The 14,439-nt window shown below is 37.3% G+C and overlaps 2 protein-coding genes and 1 long non-coding RNA gene across 11 annotated transcripts; 1 reads left to right on the top strand and 2 right to left on the bottom strand.

Moving 5' to 3' along the window:
- Positions 1–1,933: 1,933 nt before the first annotated feature.
- On the bottom strand, positions 1,934–4,372 carry LOC116649971 (uncharacterized). 8 transcript variants are annotated; one of them, XR_004302942.2, is made up of 6 exons: positions 3,373–4,372; positions 3,151–3,310; positions 3,004–3,081; positions 2,671–2,933; positions 2,462–2,530; positions 1,934–2,385 (listed from the first exon to the last, which is right to left on the bottom strand). It is a non-coding gene; the product is annotated as an uncharacterized lncRNA (long non-coding RNA). The 8 variants fall into 8 exon arrangements; XR_004302941.2 differs by having other exon boundaries at positions 2,671–2,968; positions 3,021–3,081; positions 3,373–4,371; XR_011417298.1 differs by having other exon boundaries at positions 1,935–2,385; positions 2,671–2,825; positions 3,021–3,081; positions 3,373–4,369.
- Positions 4,373–5,737: 1,365 nt separating this feature from the next.
- On the bottom strand, positions 5,738–6,922 carry Prosalpha6 (Proteasome alpha6 subunit). The gene is made up of 3 exons (XM_002060072.4): positions 6,773–6,922; positions 6,082–6,720; positions 5,738–6,020 (listed from the first exon to the last, which is right to left on the bottom strand). Exons 1-3 carry the CDS (start codon positions 6,773–6,775, stop codon positions 5,802–5,804), a joined length of 861 nt encoding a protein of 286 aa, XP_002060108.1. The 5' UTR covers positions 6,776–6,922; the 3' UTR covers positions 5,738–5,801.
- Positions 6,923–7,969: 1,047 nt separating this feature from the next.
- Positions 7,970–13,900, top strand: Bcs1 (Bcs1 chaperone). 2 transcript variants are annotated; one of them, XM_015168324.3, is made up of 2 exons: positions 7,970–8,091; positions 12,427–13,898. In XM_015168324.3, exon 2 carries the CDS (start codon positions 12,432–12,434, stop codon positions 13,698–13,700), a length of 1,269 nt encoding a protein of 422 aa, XP_015023810.1. In that variant the 5' UTR covers positions 7,970–8,091; positions 12,427–12,431; the 3' UTR covers positions 13,701–13,898. The 2 variants fall into 2 exon arrangements, with proteins under 2 accessions (XP_015023810.1, XP_015023809.1); XM_015168323.3 differs by lacking the exon at positions 7,970–8,091 and adding an exon at positions 8,135–8,253 and having other exon boundaries at positions 12,427–13,900.
- Positions 13,901–14,439: the final 539 nt, after the last annotated feature.

Raw genomic sequence — 14,439 nt, 5'->3', positions numbered from 1 at the left:
TTGACAAAATGTTGCGTTCGAAGGTTATAGAAGAGTGCAATAGCCCATGGAGGATAGCGGAAAGTTCGTATTGAGTGGCGAGGCAACACGAGCCGTTGAATAATTGAAGACCGCCCTGACCACAGCCACAGTACTTGTGCACGCGGATTTTCCAAGCCCTTCTTCGTGCAGTCCGATGCGTTTGGTGTGGGAGCGGTGTTATTTCAAAAAGACACTGAAGATCAGGAACGACCCATAGCCTTCATTTCAGCCAAGTTGAACAAACACCAACCGAATTATTCCGTCACTGAAAAAAAGTGCTTAGCGTCAATACTGGCCATACCCTATATAGAAGGGATGCCGTTCACATGCATCACGGACCACGCCAGCCTAAAATGGCTGATGTCCACGAAGGACCTAAAAGGGAGACTAGCACGTTGGTCATTGCAGCTGCAAGGCTACGGCTTTACCATCGAGCACCGTAAAGGCAGTGAGAACGTAGTAGCCGACACCGACACCATCGCGCAGAATCGAATCCGTGGGAAAGGTTACGAAAAGCCTCTCCGAACTTGAGACCACCGAGTTTGACTGCGCGGAATATAAGGCCTTGCTCGAACAAGTACGTTCGAATCAGGAAAAACTTCCGCATTTGCAGGTTGAAGGGAATTTACTTTTCAAGCGTTTGGGGTTCGTACACTTGAAAGACGAGCTAAAAGGCACCGGGTGGAAGTTGTGGGTGCCAAGCTCGTTGACAGCCGGATTAATAGCGCGGGCTCATGTAGATGAGACGGCTGGTCATGTGGTGTCGTAAAAACGCTCAAGACTTTACAGGCGGCTTTACTGGTCCGACGTGGTTAGTCAGGTAAGATATATAGATTGAGACAGTGTGTGACATGCAAGGAAGTCAAGGCACCGAACTTTCGCATGCAAGTGGGTCTAGGAGAAGAGGTAGTGATCGACTGACCATTCCAAAAACTAATCATTGACTTTCTGGGAAAGTACCCAATTTCGAAGCAAGAGCACGCACCAATTTTTCAAAATGCACTTTCTTAAAAGCCAAGCGAGAGGCTACGGCTCTTAACGTGGTGGAGTTTTTGGTCAGCGAGGTTTTTTATAAGTTTGGAGTACCCGAGGTCATCCACTCTGACAACGGACGACAGTTCATATCCAATATATTCCAAAACATGAGCTCAGCTTTCGACATCTCGCATATGCGCACCACAGTCTACGCACCACAGAGCAATGCGAGCGAGCGACTTAATCGTACCGTGTTGTCGGCCACCCGGGCGTATCTAGAGCAAGATCACCGCGAGTGGGACCCCTACGGCCGGAAATAGAGAATCCATACGCAATGCCATACACACCGTGACACCGGCCAATAAATTTACCGACGCAATTTTATGCTGAGCGATTTTGGGAAGGCTTTCAACGCCAAGTTTGCAAGAAAGTTCCTTAAGACCAGAGTAGTGCGTCGTGTAGGCAACAGCTCGTACCTGCTGGAAGACTTGAAAGGGAAGGCCTTAGGAGTGTTCCATGCGAAGGATATACGGGTGTAGATCAGGGTCGTGGGTGTGGCCTCCGTTGGTTCTTCTATTTGGCCGGCTGGTAAACTGGATAGGAGATGCGCACATAGATTCATCGTAACGGTCGAGTTCGCGTATACAATTATCTGCGTGGTGATGTTGCATTTGACATACCGGCGACATCGATATTGACTAAAATTGGTTGCGTTCTTTATTATCGGCCATGCCGACATCGTTTTTCCTAGGGGCAGAGTATCGGGGTGAAGCTGGGCACACTGGCGCTTAAATTATGAAGGAGTGGCAACTCCAGGCTTGCGATCCACGGCATCCCCTTGAAGATGCCCTTGGCCGTCATTCGAGCCGAAGAAAAATTTGGAGTTTGATATTTTTTTTCTATGCCGGCCGGAAAGCATGCGCTCGCAAAGATCAAAGTATATATATTTATTCACGACGGGCTCTCTTTATTATTTAATTGCAAAGATAATTCCTTAAGTGCTAACGTGTTGCATAAAGCAATAGTACACAAGAACAATAATACACGAACCAATAATACACTGTCGTGCGGCGTTTAAAACAATAAGAAAAGGGATACTCCATTAGAGCAGCAGCAGCCATTTGGTGCCACACAACGCATGAATCCAGCGCCGGAGGACTCTGGGCAGATCAACCCAGATATTCGCAGGCCAGATTTTCCAAGCACGGCCAAGCGTCGGCGTAACCATCACGACGGCGAGACGAGCCATCACGGACGGGACTCCAACGACGAAGAATTGGCCATAGGCGAGACCACGCTCCCTTCATCACTGAGTAATTCCGTTCCACGTCGTCCTTCCCTCGCCTGAGTAAAAGGCAGAGGCCGAAGCAGACCCATATTTGAGGCTCCCTGAAAGAGAACAGATTTTTTTTTTAAATTGTTAACTCTAGTTTTTGTTTGTAAATTAAATACATAATATACTCACGACTAGTCGCAATTAAGTAAATTTTCGAAAGTGCGAAAAGGGAAGGAAATGGTTAAAAGATTATTGCGTCTGCCAAGTAAACATAAAAATTAAAATTTTTGATTTTGGTTAACTTGCAAGAGTGATTCCCACTTATACGTATATATATATATATATAATATAAATATATATATATATGTTAATCACCTCAGGTGCAGAAGACACCTTACCTTACGCCCTTGCCCACCCAGAGAGCTCTTTAGGCAGGCAAGGTATTACAAGCGCTTTTGACGAGCATAACGCCTTTCGTTGGAAACACATATGTCTCCCCTTGTTTTTCTTTCTTTTGTTGACTGGCAATAATTTTAGACCTTATTTTCGTCTCCTGTTCCGTATAAATTTTGTAAAACAAAGCATTCTGTACTGATTTTAAAATTTTAAAGAATAATATAAATTGTCATGAATATGAAATGATGCAACACGTCATAAGCCCCTGCAGAAGGAAAGTTTAGAGAAGTGTCCGTTTGCCTGTAAAATCAATTGTTCTAAATATAAGAAAATACCAATTTATCGTATGGACCTGTTTAAAATGCCCGAAATGGTCGCGTGTACGAATTTATAAAAAGCAGCTTGGAGATATCCTCGAGGGGAATAAGAAATAAGCTTAAATGTTAATGGCGATAAAAAATGCAAGCAATTATATACCGTACCTGAAGAGAGAAATGTCCGGCTAAATTTTCTATGATGGGGAAAGTGGGCGTATCAGCCGGTACAGGCTGTGCAGGCCATCTAATGGCCAAAATGTAGGAGACGAGTAGGTTATCGTCCTATGGTAGGGCGGGTACGCTGTGTCCAGAACCGCGACCCGATCTGGAAGAGTAAAGTGGATTAATAGTGTTTTCTTTCTTTTTTAAATTACATTAACATCTCACCTATGTTGTTTACATTTACTTATCGTCACAGCTGTTTATGTTGTTCATCTGTTTGATGTTCCGATGGTTTGGTGTTATCGATTTGTGTTTTATGTTGCATAGTGCTGTGTAACTCTTTTTTGCTACAGACGTGTAGTTTTGTTGTTATCGATTGTGGCGACTGCGGGCCAAGGACGGGACTACACCCAGAGAAACCGATGATCTAGCCGGCGCGGCTCACCGAGAAACAATCAGTTTCGTAACAAGTTACTTTTTTTAATGTTGTTAATCATTTAAAGCACGAACCCAAATAAATTTTAATGAACAAATGTATATTATATTATCGTCTACATTCATTTGTTTTTCAATTTCAACTTATAATAAGGGTAAGCCTATGGGTTGGAAAATTACGGTTTCAGTATTCTTTAAACGACCTAATTCAGAGATAATGGACCCGCCACTCGCACCTAGCTAATTGTGAAAATTTGGTAAAAAAAAAAACACTAGTTACTACGTGAACTGAGCCACTGTTTTAATGTAGTATTGCAATTTTTTACAGTATTGAGTGGGCATAACTTTAAACATATTAAAACAAGATTATTTTAATTTTTATTGGACGCGTGAAAACGTTGCAAGTTTGATATATATATAAAGTATGTCAGGAAATTTTGACAGAGCGAAAAATACATATTTTTCATTAAATATGCACTTAAAACAGCATTCTTTATCGATTTATTTTTCTTAGAACTAGTTAGAAATAATACATATTGCTCCACATAATTTTGACAAAAAAAAATAATAAATAACATGTAATTATTTTTAAGGGTGTCCAGAAATTGTTTTAACAACCACTGTAATCGATTTTGTAATTCGCTTTTGATGCGATCCCGTAAAAATTCGTTTTTATATTTTTCCTTTTATAGTCTCTGCCCACTGACCAAATTGATTACAAATTTTTGAAATGTGTAAGTTTTGTAAAATGTGAAAAATTCGGCCTATATGTTTTCCATGAGAAAACAAATTATCATGTGCAAATTCGGCACGAACATTTCGTGTTTTTTACGATGATTAATCGAGTTTCTTGTATCGATGTTGTAAACAATGTGAAAGTACCACAACCATAAACAGATGATATATTTACTACGACAAGCGGCAACTTTAAATAAGGCATTTAAAATAGTTCAACTACCACAGTTTTTAACATTTAAACATGGCGAAATGTCGAAAAGAGTATTTATATTTTTTTTTGGAAGAAACAACTTTGCGGTGCTTAAAGCAACTAGATCAGCTTTTTACTAGTTACGGACAACCGATGTAACACCAATAAGTGAAATTTGAAAATGTGACGTCTTAAGTGAGTGGAGAAAGGCTATTACTTTGCCTATAAATTCTGCATTTACTGATGGAATTTTGAGCGTTTGTTAAACTATGTGAACAAGCAAGAAGCCCAGGGACGAGAACATCTTTTGATATTGCCCGGCCGGCTTATTATAACCACCAAATCGGAAAAACTGTAATGGAGTTGTCCGCTATGTTTGTGTTGTCCAGACAAACCATGGACATATAACAACTTGGACCAAGAAAAAAATGAAAATAGACTTGACACTAAGGTCTCAATCGAGACGAGCGGAAAATATTGAGAAAATTGGAAAAAATTCGCAAATATCTATCAGAAACATTTCACGGGATCTTGATTATGAAAGTGGTGTCAAAATTCCAATGCCTATACATCGCGCGTTGCACGTAAGAAGCCTCTCCTTTCAAATAATAATATTGAAAAGCGGCTTACATTCGCGCGAATGCACTTGGAGAAACCAGCAGGGTATTGGAATGACGTCATATTCTGTGACGAAACTAAAATTATGCTTTTTTATAATGATGGATAATGATCCAAAGTCTGGCGGAAGCCCTTAAACATATTATCGGCGGTAAAGTTTGAAAAACTTTCCGTAATGATATGGGGCTGCATATCAAGCAGAGGCGTTGTAAGTAGCGCTCATATTATTGGGTTTTACGATGGCAGCAGACCAAATTTCAAGTTTTACCAAGTTAATGAGCATATTAAGCATGAGACTAATATGGTGAAGGTGTGGTTGTTATACAATTGTAAAAAAGTATTGGACAGAGTCCAGACATAAATCTAATTGAAAAAGTTTGGTCATTTTTAAAGAAAAAAATGCCCAAACGAAGTACGAAATCTCGCGACGAATTGAAAACTGCGCTATTCTTGAAGAATGGGAAAAAGATTCCTGAAACCTATAATATGGATAACCCGGTTAAGTCTATGAACGATATCTACATATGTGTATACTTTACATATGCGCAGATCGTATTTATTATATGTAGGGCGACCAGATCGCTTGTTTCTTTACCAAAACACAATCTGCCCAGTCATCCAGGCACTTGCCTTCTTTATTGGAAGTTATAATTTAAAAAGTATTTCGATTATATTATTGGTTTTCCATTGTAGCAACTGCGACTAGTGGATCCCGTCGAGTTGACGGCTCAGGTTCATCGCCAGGTGAAGAGTTGTCATCATCATCTCCCTCAGGTTTTGATATTATATTTGATGCACCTCTCTTTTTAGCCATGTTTAGATAAAAAATATTTTCTTCCTCATTAAGTATCTTGAATGGTTGATCTTTGCCAACAATTGCAATAGTAATATTCTGTACAAAAAAAGTTATTTATAAATGTAAGTGATCTTAGTTTAATAAAAATATATTTTACCAATTGAGATGCGCCTTCATCTTTGCTTAATAGTTCATCATTTGGTAATGAACTACGAATGGCATGAATGCCATGACAAATTATTTCGTCTTTGGAACAGTTAATGAAATCTGACAGATTGCGCTCCAAATAAGTGCGTGCACTTTGAGATCGAGATCCAATAGTCATAGCCACACAATTAAAAAAGTTTGCAGAAGGTTCTACTTGATAAATATGCGGTCCCTTTTCATCATATCCGGCAATAAGTAAACCCACTCCATATGGTCGACGGTCGTAGCGTTGAGTTGTCGTTTGCATTTTGTTGCCCAAATTGGTAATTAATCGAGAAACAGGAAACGCAGATTCATAAGAATGTTTGTAGCTTAAACACTCAGATCGCAGGTATTTGCTTAACACCCGCGCATCAGCTGTAATGCCCGCAATTGATATGCCTAAATGATCATCAATTGGAATTAATTTACGTTGGGAAGCCGACAACTCAGATGGTGGCTTTGAAAGCGCTACAAGAACGGCATAGTCACGATTTTTTAAGCCAACAGTTGCAGTTCCGAGTTTAACGGCGGCTACAGCGTATTCAACCTGATGTAAGCGACCCTGAGGACTCCAAACTGTAACATCACTATCATATTGATTCCGAAACTGAAATTATAAACATGTTTTATAATATTAAAATAAAAATTGCAATTTATACCATTATGATTTAGCCGACAATAAGTCAATTCAATTCAGTATATTCAATGATGACAATCAAATTGTATTAGTGCTGGGTTACTTGAATTTCCTAATAAAATTATCGATAAGAACATATAGAAAAGGTACTTTATCAAACTTTTATAATACATAAGCATACATTTTGGAACGCAGAATTGGAACACCGTAGTTAATGCAGGTATACCATTATGATAATTTTCGGACTATTTTATAGCTGCAGACATGTTATTTAATATGTAGGCTCTCAAATCGACGACACCTGTACACGTTCTATATCCCCTTTTAGGGGTTAGGCACATTGAACAGCCACTGCAGTGTGGAACAACACATAAAAATATGATTTTATGCATGTACGTTCAAACATTTACATATATAATTTATCACACAGCACTCATTAAGACGAAGCTAAGAACATTTGGTTTCATGGCGTTACTCATTTTACTGTTTTAAATGGCCTTGGTTATGTCTTTATATATCTATATAAATGTAAGAAACCGTTTTATTGTTATTTTTGTACCTTGAGTGTTCTGGTGACTTTTTTAAACTGGGTGCTTGTGGAATTAAGCTGTATTTTTCTTTGCAATCAATAAATTTTCTTAGAAGCCGTTTTGTCATAAAGGTTATAAAATATCGATAAGAAGTGAATTCTTAAAACTCCAGGTTTTACATGAGCCTGTTAGAAGATTATATACAGATCAAAAAACTAATTTAAGTCCTTATTTTTGTGATCATGTGATTTATGTGACTATACGTGTATAAGAGGTACAGCACAATAGGTGCTCGTCCGAATATCATCAAGATCAATTAAAAACACTTAGGTTGATAAAGTAAGCTTGTGGTTCTGTTAACAAGCCACGTAATCGACAGAGGAATAAGCAGAAAATTTTGTGTTTATTTTAAATTCCTATCAATTAATTGCTATAGCGATTCTCAAATTTGAGGCACGTATAAAAGGCCTGAGTAAGGATCGGTTATACAGTGCTGAATTCTATACAAAAATAATACAATATCAATATAAACGATATGTCAAATGGTCATGCTTTGAGTAAGGTATATAATAAATATATGTTTTAGAGGGTTTTGCATTAATAACCATCAAAAAGTAGATCTTCCACAATCGGCTCATTTTATACGTTGGATTTAGTCACTGTTACCTTATAATGTGGAAAAGCAGTAACTAGTTACTTCTAAATACTCGATCCTTGAATAGGGTTTAAATTAATATCGACCATCACTACTATTATTACTTAATCAAGTATAAATTATTGAACTAACAGTAAAAGTTTTTGATATTTAGAGGTAATTGGTAATGAATGAAAGCCCAGAAAATATGTTGATGTACATATGTGTACATATTCACAGTTACTGTATGCATTCCTAAAGAGGCGGTCATATAAGTACACATCGAATTTCACCAAATCTTAAAGCAAATCTTTTAATCATTGCAAGCATCTAAAATCGGTAAAAATGGTATTATTGTATTGTGTCAACGTACGTGACTGGAAGAGTTAAGCTTCTGTGAATAGTCGAAGCGGTCTATACAGATCGATATCTCAAGCCGGTTTTTTAGAAAATCTCTAATCGAAGATCTAGTCACCAAATTAGATGTATAGTTTCTATAATATATGTATATACAAATTAGGCAACTTAAATTTAATAGGTAACGACACCCCCGACTCTACCCTTAGCTATTAATCAAATAAATAAGTCAAGTTGAACTATCCACTTTATCAAGCCCCAATTTTTTACCGTTGTCCTTTAGAGAATATTTTATTGCACGGGAAGGTCTTCTGAAAATGTTAGTAATGTTGTTTAAGAGCCACAGAAGTTATTCAAGAAAATATGTGGCAATATTAACAAGCTATATGGCTACATACGCAAAGCACAAGAATTGTGTACATGTGTATACATAAACTCAAATCCATACACACAAATAGAAAATTGTAATTCTGATTGTATTAAATACCGTGCTGTGTGTATAAGGTTCAGTTTTTATACCCTTGTAGGGGATATTATATTCTATATATAATTCTATAGCTCAGCCGAAAATGAGGCTCTTGTAGACAGGATTTTTTGTTTGTCGGGATATCTTGATTGATTTATTAGTTTCACTATGCTCCTCATATATATGCACAATCTAATCAACATCGGGCTATTATGTCATACAACCGACATACATATTTTTTTTTATCAAGACATCTTGACCCATCTCGGCATTTATGACATTCAGTATGATCCTCATAATTGTATGAATGTATGTATATGCAAAATGTCATTAACATCGCACCACACTAATATAGCTGTCACAGGAAAGATCGATAGCTACAGCACAATATAGCAAGGATTTTATTTTCCAAGAGTTGTGAGATCGACTTCGGTACATGCTTAAAAAGGGTATAATTTTTATGTGCAAATGTATGTCACAGGCAGAAGGAAGCATCCCCATAAAGTACATATATTCTTGATCAAAATCCATAGCCGAGTCGATATGGCCATGTTCATCTATTTGTCTATCCGTATGTAAGAACGCAAGGATATCAGAATCTATAAGAGCTAGAGAGCCTAGTGTCTGCGCAGATCGTGTTTGTATCCGATGTTCGATGACTTACTCCGTTTTCAAGCAATCGATAAGAATCGATATCGATATTCAAACATGATATGTTGCTTTTAGAAAATTATACATATATCAAGTATATTTAATTTTTATCTATTGCGACCTCAACGCTACTACCTCATAGTTATAAATCAAGTTGATAACCCAACCTAATTTCCCACCAATTTAAGCCACAATTTTAATGCAATAGACTTTTTGAGAATACACAAATATTCTATAGTAAGATAAGATATACTGCAGAATATTTCAAATTCTATTAATTTCTGTATACATGTAGACACACACATTCATTCGCGTCAACTTCGAATTCTAATAACAGCATTGCAACTACGATTGTTTTTTGTGCTGCTATTTTAATTTTGTTTTTTTCTCAACTATATTGAATTATTGGTGTAGCTGTTGAGTAGAGGCATAGCAAGTGGTGCAGTTTATTTATTTATTTTATTTTATTATTTCTTAGATTGTGTGATTCTTGAGTAGAGTCGCCAAGTAATGCTTACCTGTTTTTTTTTTTAATGCTACTAGCGTAAACCAGCAAACTAGCTTGTAGAACGGGATGCATATTTTATTGGCAAAAGATTAGAGTACTCTTGCTTATTTTCAAATATAAGTTTTTTAAAATTCATTTTAGAGGTTTTTCATACTTTTAGAAAAATCCCGGGGGTTTAACAATTTGGTGGACCTTCCTAGTTAAAATCCGTTGGCAGGAATCGATAAACATTTTTAAGGCGTGTTTTCAAATATCTTTTTAACATTGACATACGGACGGACGAACAGACAGTCCGACTTAGCTAGGTCGACAGGCCTATTGATGGTGATCAACAATATGTACTTTAAGGGGTCGGAGATGATTTCTTCTGCGTATTACATAAATTTACACAATAACGTTCAGGGTTATAAATTTAAACCCATTTGTAATGTGGTTTTCCAATATATGTAACCGCAAAAGTAATCTAGCTTGGGTTACTGATAAAACAAAAGTAGTTGAATAAATAAATGGTGATTGTCAAACAATAAATTTCCACTCATTGAAATATTAGGCTATCTGGACTTATTCATTGGGTGGTGACTTTGTTAATAATGATATTATTGTACTTGTGGCAGTCTCATAGGCAGACCTCAGTTCTCCACGCGACTCGTTCAAAATAGATGTCAGATTTGTGTAATCATTTAATTGTAAAAAATAAAATTGACAAGTAATAAATAAGAAAGGAAATATTACTTCGCAACCTCAGGCTAATTATACAATTTTTCGGGTATGCGTCAAGCCGCCATCATTTTTCAAGGACCACCCGGTCTTATACTTCACATAGAGCCACAATTCGCCGTGTTTGGTGTATCTATTGACAGCACAGAGTACACCGATTCCGATGAGCTCAAATTCTACCAGCTCCACCAAGTGCAGTCGGGCGATTTCCGACGAAGTATAAAGCATTTTGATTGTATTGATTGTTGACGGCGACTCGGCTCTCTGCAAGCCGACAAAATATCGAAAGCTCAGCGCCACTGAACGGTATGCGCATTGTAAAACGACTTCAACAACTCCAAACTTTATGCCTGAATCGAGAAGTTACGCACGGAATGGAGAAAAGTTCAATCGGTATACAGCTATGAGGAAAACTAAAAGCTTCTCTGGCCGGGATGGCGGACAAAGTAGGGGTTACTAATCGTCGATTATTCGCAACTTAGTCAGTTGCTATGCAAATCGGATAAAGGGGATTGTTTCTCTATTTTACCTGCTAGAGATCGGCGCTCTCAGCACAGAATATATACGCAGCATCTTATCATCGCTGATTTTGCGAAACCAATTATAGGAACTGGTTTCCTACACGAATATGTTCTACTGGCCGTCGTACAGAAAACTTCTTACGGATAGGTTTAAAAAGCCGTATACAAGGGGCACAACGTGACGTTAGAACAATTACACACTGTTTCTCCAGTAAGCAGAAACCACTTCGTGTTACTTCTTCGACCATCTCCACAAAGGTCCGGCCCTTGGTATCAAAAGCGAGTCGGGTAACCTTTGCAAAATTAGCAATAGCTAAGCGGAAACTTTATTACACGTTTATGTAGGCCATTTGTAGTCCAAACAATAGTCAATGAGTAAGCCCTTTACACATGGCAGCCACGAAGAACATAAACGCAGAACCGTATTCACCGACCACATGCCGCTCACCATTGCTTTTCAGCAGAATCCAGACAAAACCATATCAAAGTAAACTTTTTAAGCGAATATATAATGGATATTCAGCACAATCTTGCGAAAACAAATCCAGCTGGACGAATCAAGGGCGTTGTTGTACTGCCTCATTCAGCTACTGTAAGCAAGCTTTAAGACCTATTCATAAATTGTCGCATTTAGACAAGCGAGCTAAAAAAAACCTGAAAAACCTATCTTTAGAAAATAGGCCACGTGTACACTGTATGCTGGAAAGAAGTTCTTGCCTCAGTCAATAGCGTGCAAGCACATATCTTTGCATGTGAATTGCGTATGCGTATATGAAAATATGAATAAATGTGTTGTAATTCACGGCACTCGCTTTTGCTGTCAAAGAAATAAGTGTTGTTAGTTTTCTAGCGCTGACCATGAGCTATCCCAAATTTTTATTCACATGTGAATATATCCCAACTAATGAAACTTAATACAATAAATTACAATATTAACTAAAAATAATTATTTTTTAAATATAGACATTCATTTATATTTGAATAAGGAGATTTTTTCTCAACATCTTGATCAAAGATCTAAAACCGATAAACTAAGGGCTAAAACGTGAACAAATGCGAAACTTGACAAACAACGATTCCTCAATCATCATCTGAGAAAGCTACAATATTGTTGAGTCGTCATTTTTGTTGGTTCAAGGATAGGTATTTCTATAGAACAATTTCAAGCGAATCTTTGTTTTCCACAATTTAATTTTAGCTCCTGTTCAAAGCCAACATATGAATGTATATTTTAATTCAATTAAGTCTTGCTGTTTATGTGTAATATAAATTATTTTCTTTTGTCATTTAAGATAAGATGACCTGGACGGAGTTGCTGTCAAATCTTTCGACAAATCCATACTTTGGAGCGGGTTTTGGTTTATTTGGAGTTGGTGCCAGCGCAGCAATTCTTAGAAAAGGTCTACAAGGAGCCTCAATTTTATTTCGACGACATTTAATGATAACATTAGAAGTACCATGTAGAGATAAGTCGTATCAATGGCTATTAAAATGGATAACCGTTAAGGGAGCTAAAAAAACTCAGCATTTAAGTGTAGAAACATCGTTTTTACAAAACGACAATGGCCAGGTTAAAACAAGCTACCATTTTATTCCTAGTATTGGAAAACACGTTTTTCGGTACAAAAATAATTGGATTCAAGTTGAGAGGACGAGAGAACAGCAGACATTAGATATACAAATGGGTGTTCCTTGGGAATCCGTAACATTGACAGCGTTTGGTAACAATAAGCAAATATATTTTGATATCCTAGAAGAAGCGCGTCAACTAGCATTAGAGGCAACAGAAGGAAAAACACTCATGTATACAGCTATGGGCTCTGAATGGAGACCATTTGGGCATCCTCGAAGACGTAGACCTACGACTTCAGTTGTGTTAGACCTTGGGATATCCGAAAAAATAATTGCTGATTGCAATGATTTTATTTCAAATTCATTGTGGTATACAAATCGTGGAATTCCTTACCGTAGGGGCTACTTGTTATATGGACCACCAGGATGTGGTAAATCAAGTTTTATTACTGCCTTGGCGGGAGAGTTAGAATATGGAATCTGTTTGCTTAATTTATCGGAAAGGGGGCTTACTGATGATAGATTAAATCATCTTTTAAATGTAGCTCCAGAACAAACAATAATATTACTTGAAGACATTGATGCTGCCTTTGTCTCTCGAGAGTCTACTTTACAACAAAAATCTGCGTATGATGGTTTAAACAGGATAACATTTAGTGGATTGCTAAACTGCCTAGATGGCGTTGCATCTACCGAAGCGCGCATCGTTTTTATGACGACTAATTATATAGATCGTTTGGATCCCGCATTAATTCGACCTGGTCGAATAGATTTGAAAGAATATATAGGATATTGCAGCCAATATCAACTTGAAGAAATGTTTAAAAACTTTTTTGGTGAAAATGAAACCTTAAAATCTGTAGAATTTGCTCAAAAACTTATCGCTTCATCTCGTGCAGTTAGTCCAGCCCAAGTACAAGGCTTTTTCATGAAACATAAATCTTCCTCTCCACAACATGTAGTTAACTGTTGTCAGAGTATTTGGGAAAATTAGTATTCGTATTAATTGTTTTAAAATTATGTAGTAAAAATACAGTTAAAAGAAAAATATTTACCGAGTGGGAAACGTAGTTAAAAAAAGACTGCTTGTATTAGAATAATAAAAAAAAGAAACCATTTATATACAGTGAAATATTTGAAAAATGTAAATTTAAAAAATGCGGAATATATTTAAAACACGCACAAGGAGACTCATCTCTCAATATAAGATATATATGGTTGAGTCGATATCGTCATGACTGTGTATCTATTTGAACAAGACGATCATGAGAACAGATATTTAGAATATAGTTTGATTGCGCTGTTTTGATTGGAACGATAGCAAAATAAGTGATACTTGATGTGAATATATTCGATACGCCTTTCGGACATATTAGAGCTTCCCCGCAAAAAACAAAAATTACACACATTTTCCATCGAAGCGGTCTGCATTTTGCAACACGTGTTAGACACATCTCAAATTAATTTTTTTGGAGATTGCTATTGAGTTTCCACCCGAAAATTCGCCTAGTTGACTTTCGCGCTCTCCCTTTTGTGCGGTCATTCGCCGGCTCAGCTTAGACATACGCTTGCACTTAAGCAGTCGAACAATTCGTCGCGCTCACTGTGTGCTTTGCATACGCTTAATGTTCTTTAGTTAGTTTGGTGTTCTGGTTTAGCGTTTGTGAACAACAAATCATGCAAGGCCGAAACACAAATAATATGCAGGCAAACAAGGTCCGTTTTTTTAAGCG

This window comes from Drosophila virilis, unplaced genomic scaffold (assembly GCF_030788295.1).
Source record: "Drosophila virilis strain 15010-1051.87 unplaced genomic scaffold, Dvir_AGI_RSII-ME tig00001590, whole genome shotgun sequence".
Lineage (NCBI taxonomy): Eukaryota > Metazoa > Arthropoda > Insecta > Diptera > Drosophilidae > Drosophila > Drosophila virilis.
This window is presented reverse-complemented; position numbering and strand designations above follow the sequence as displayed.

Bases quoted from the DNA above. Each gene is read 5' to 3' on its own strand.
- Bcs1 (XM_015168323.3), top strand. From the start codon at position 12,432: ATGACCTGGACGGAGTTGCTGTCAAATCTTTCGACAAATCCATACTTT.
- Prosalpha6 (XM_002060072.4), bottom strand. The intron at 6,021-6,081 runs GTAAAATATATT...TTTTTTGTACAG, and splicing joins ATGAAGGCGCATCTCAATTG to AATATTACTATTGCAATTGT.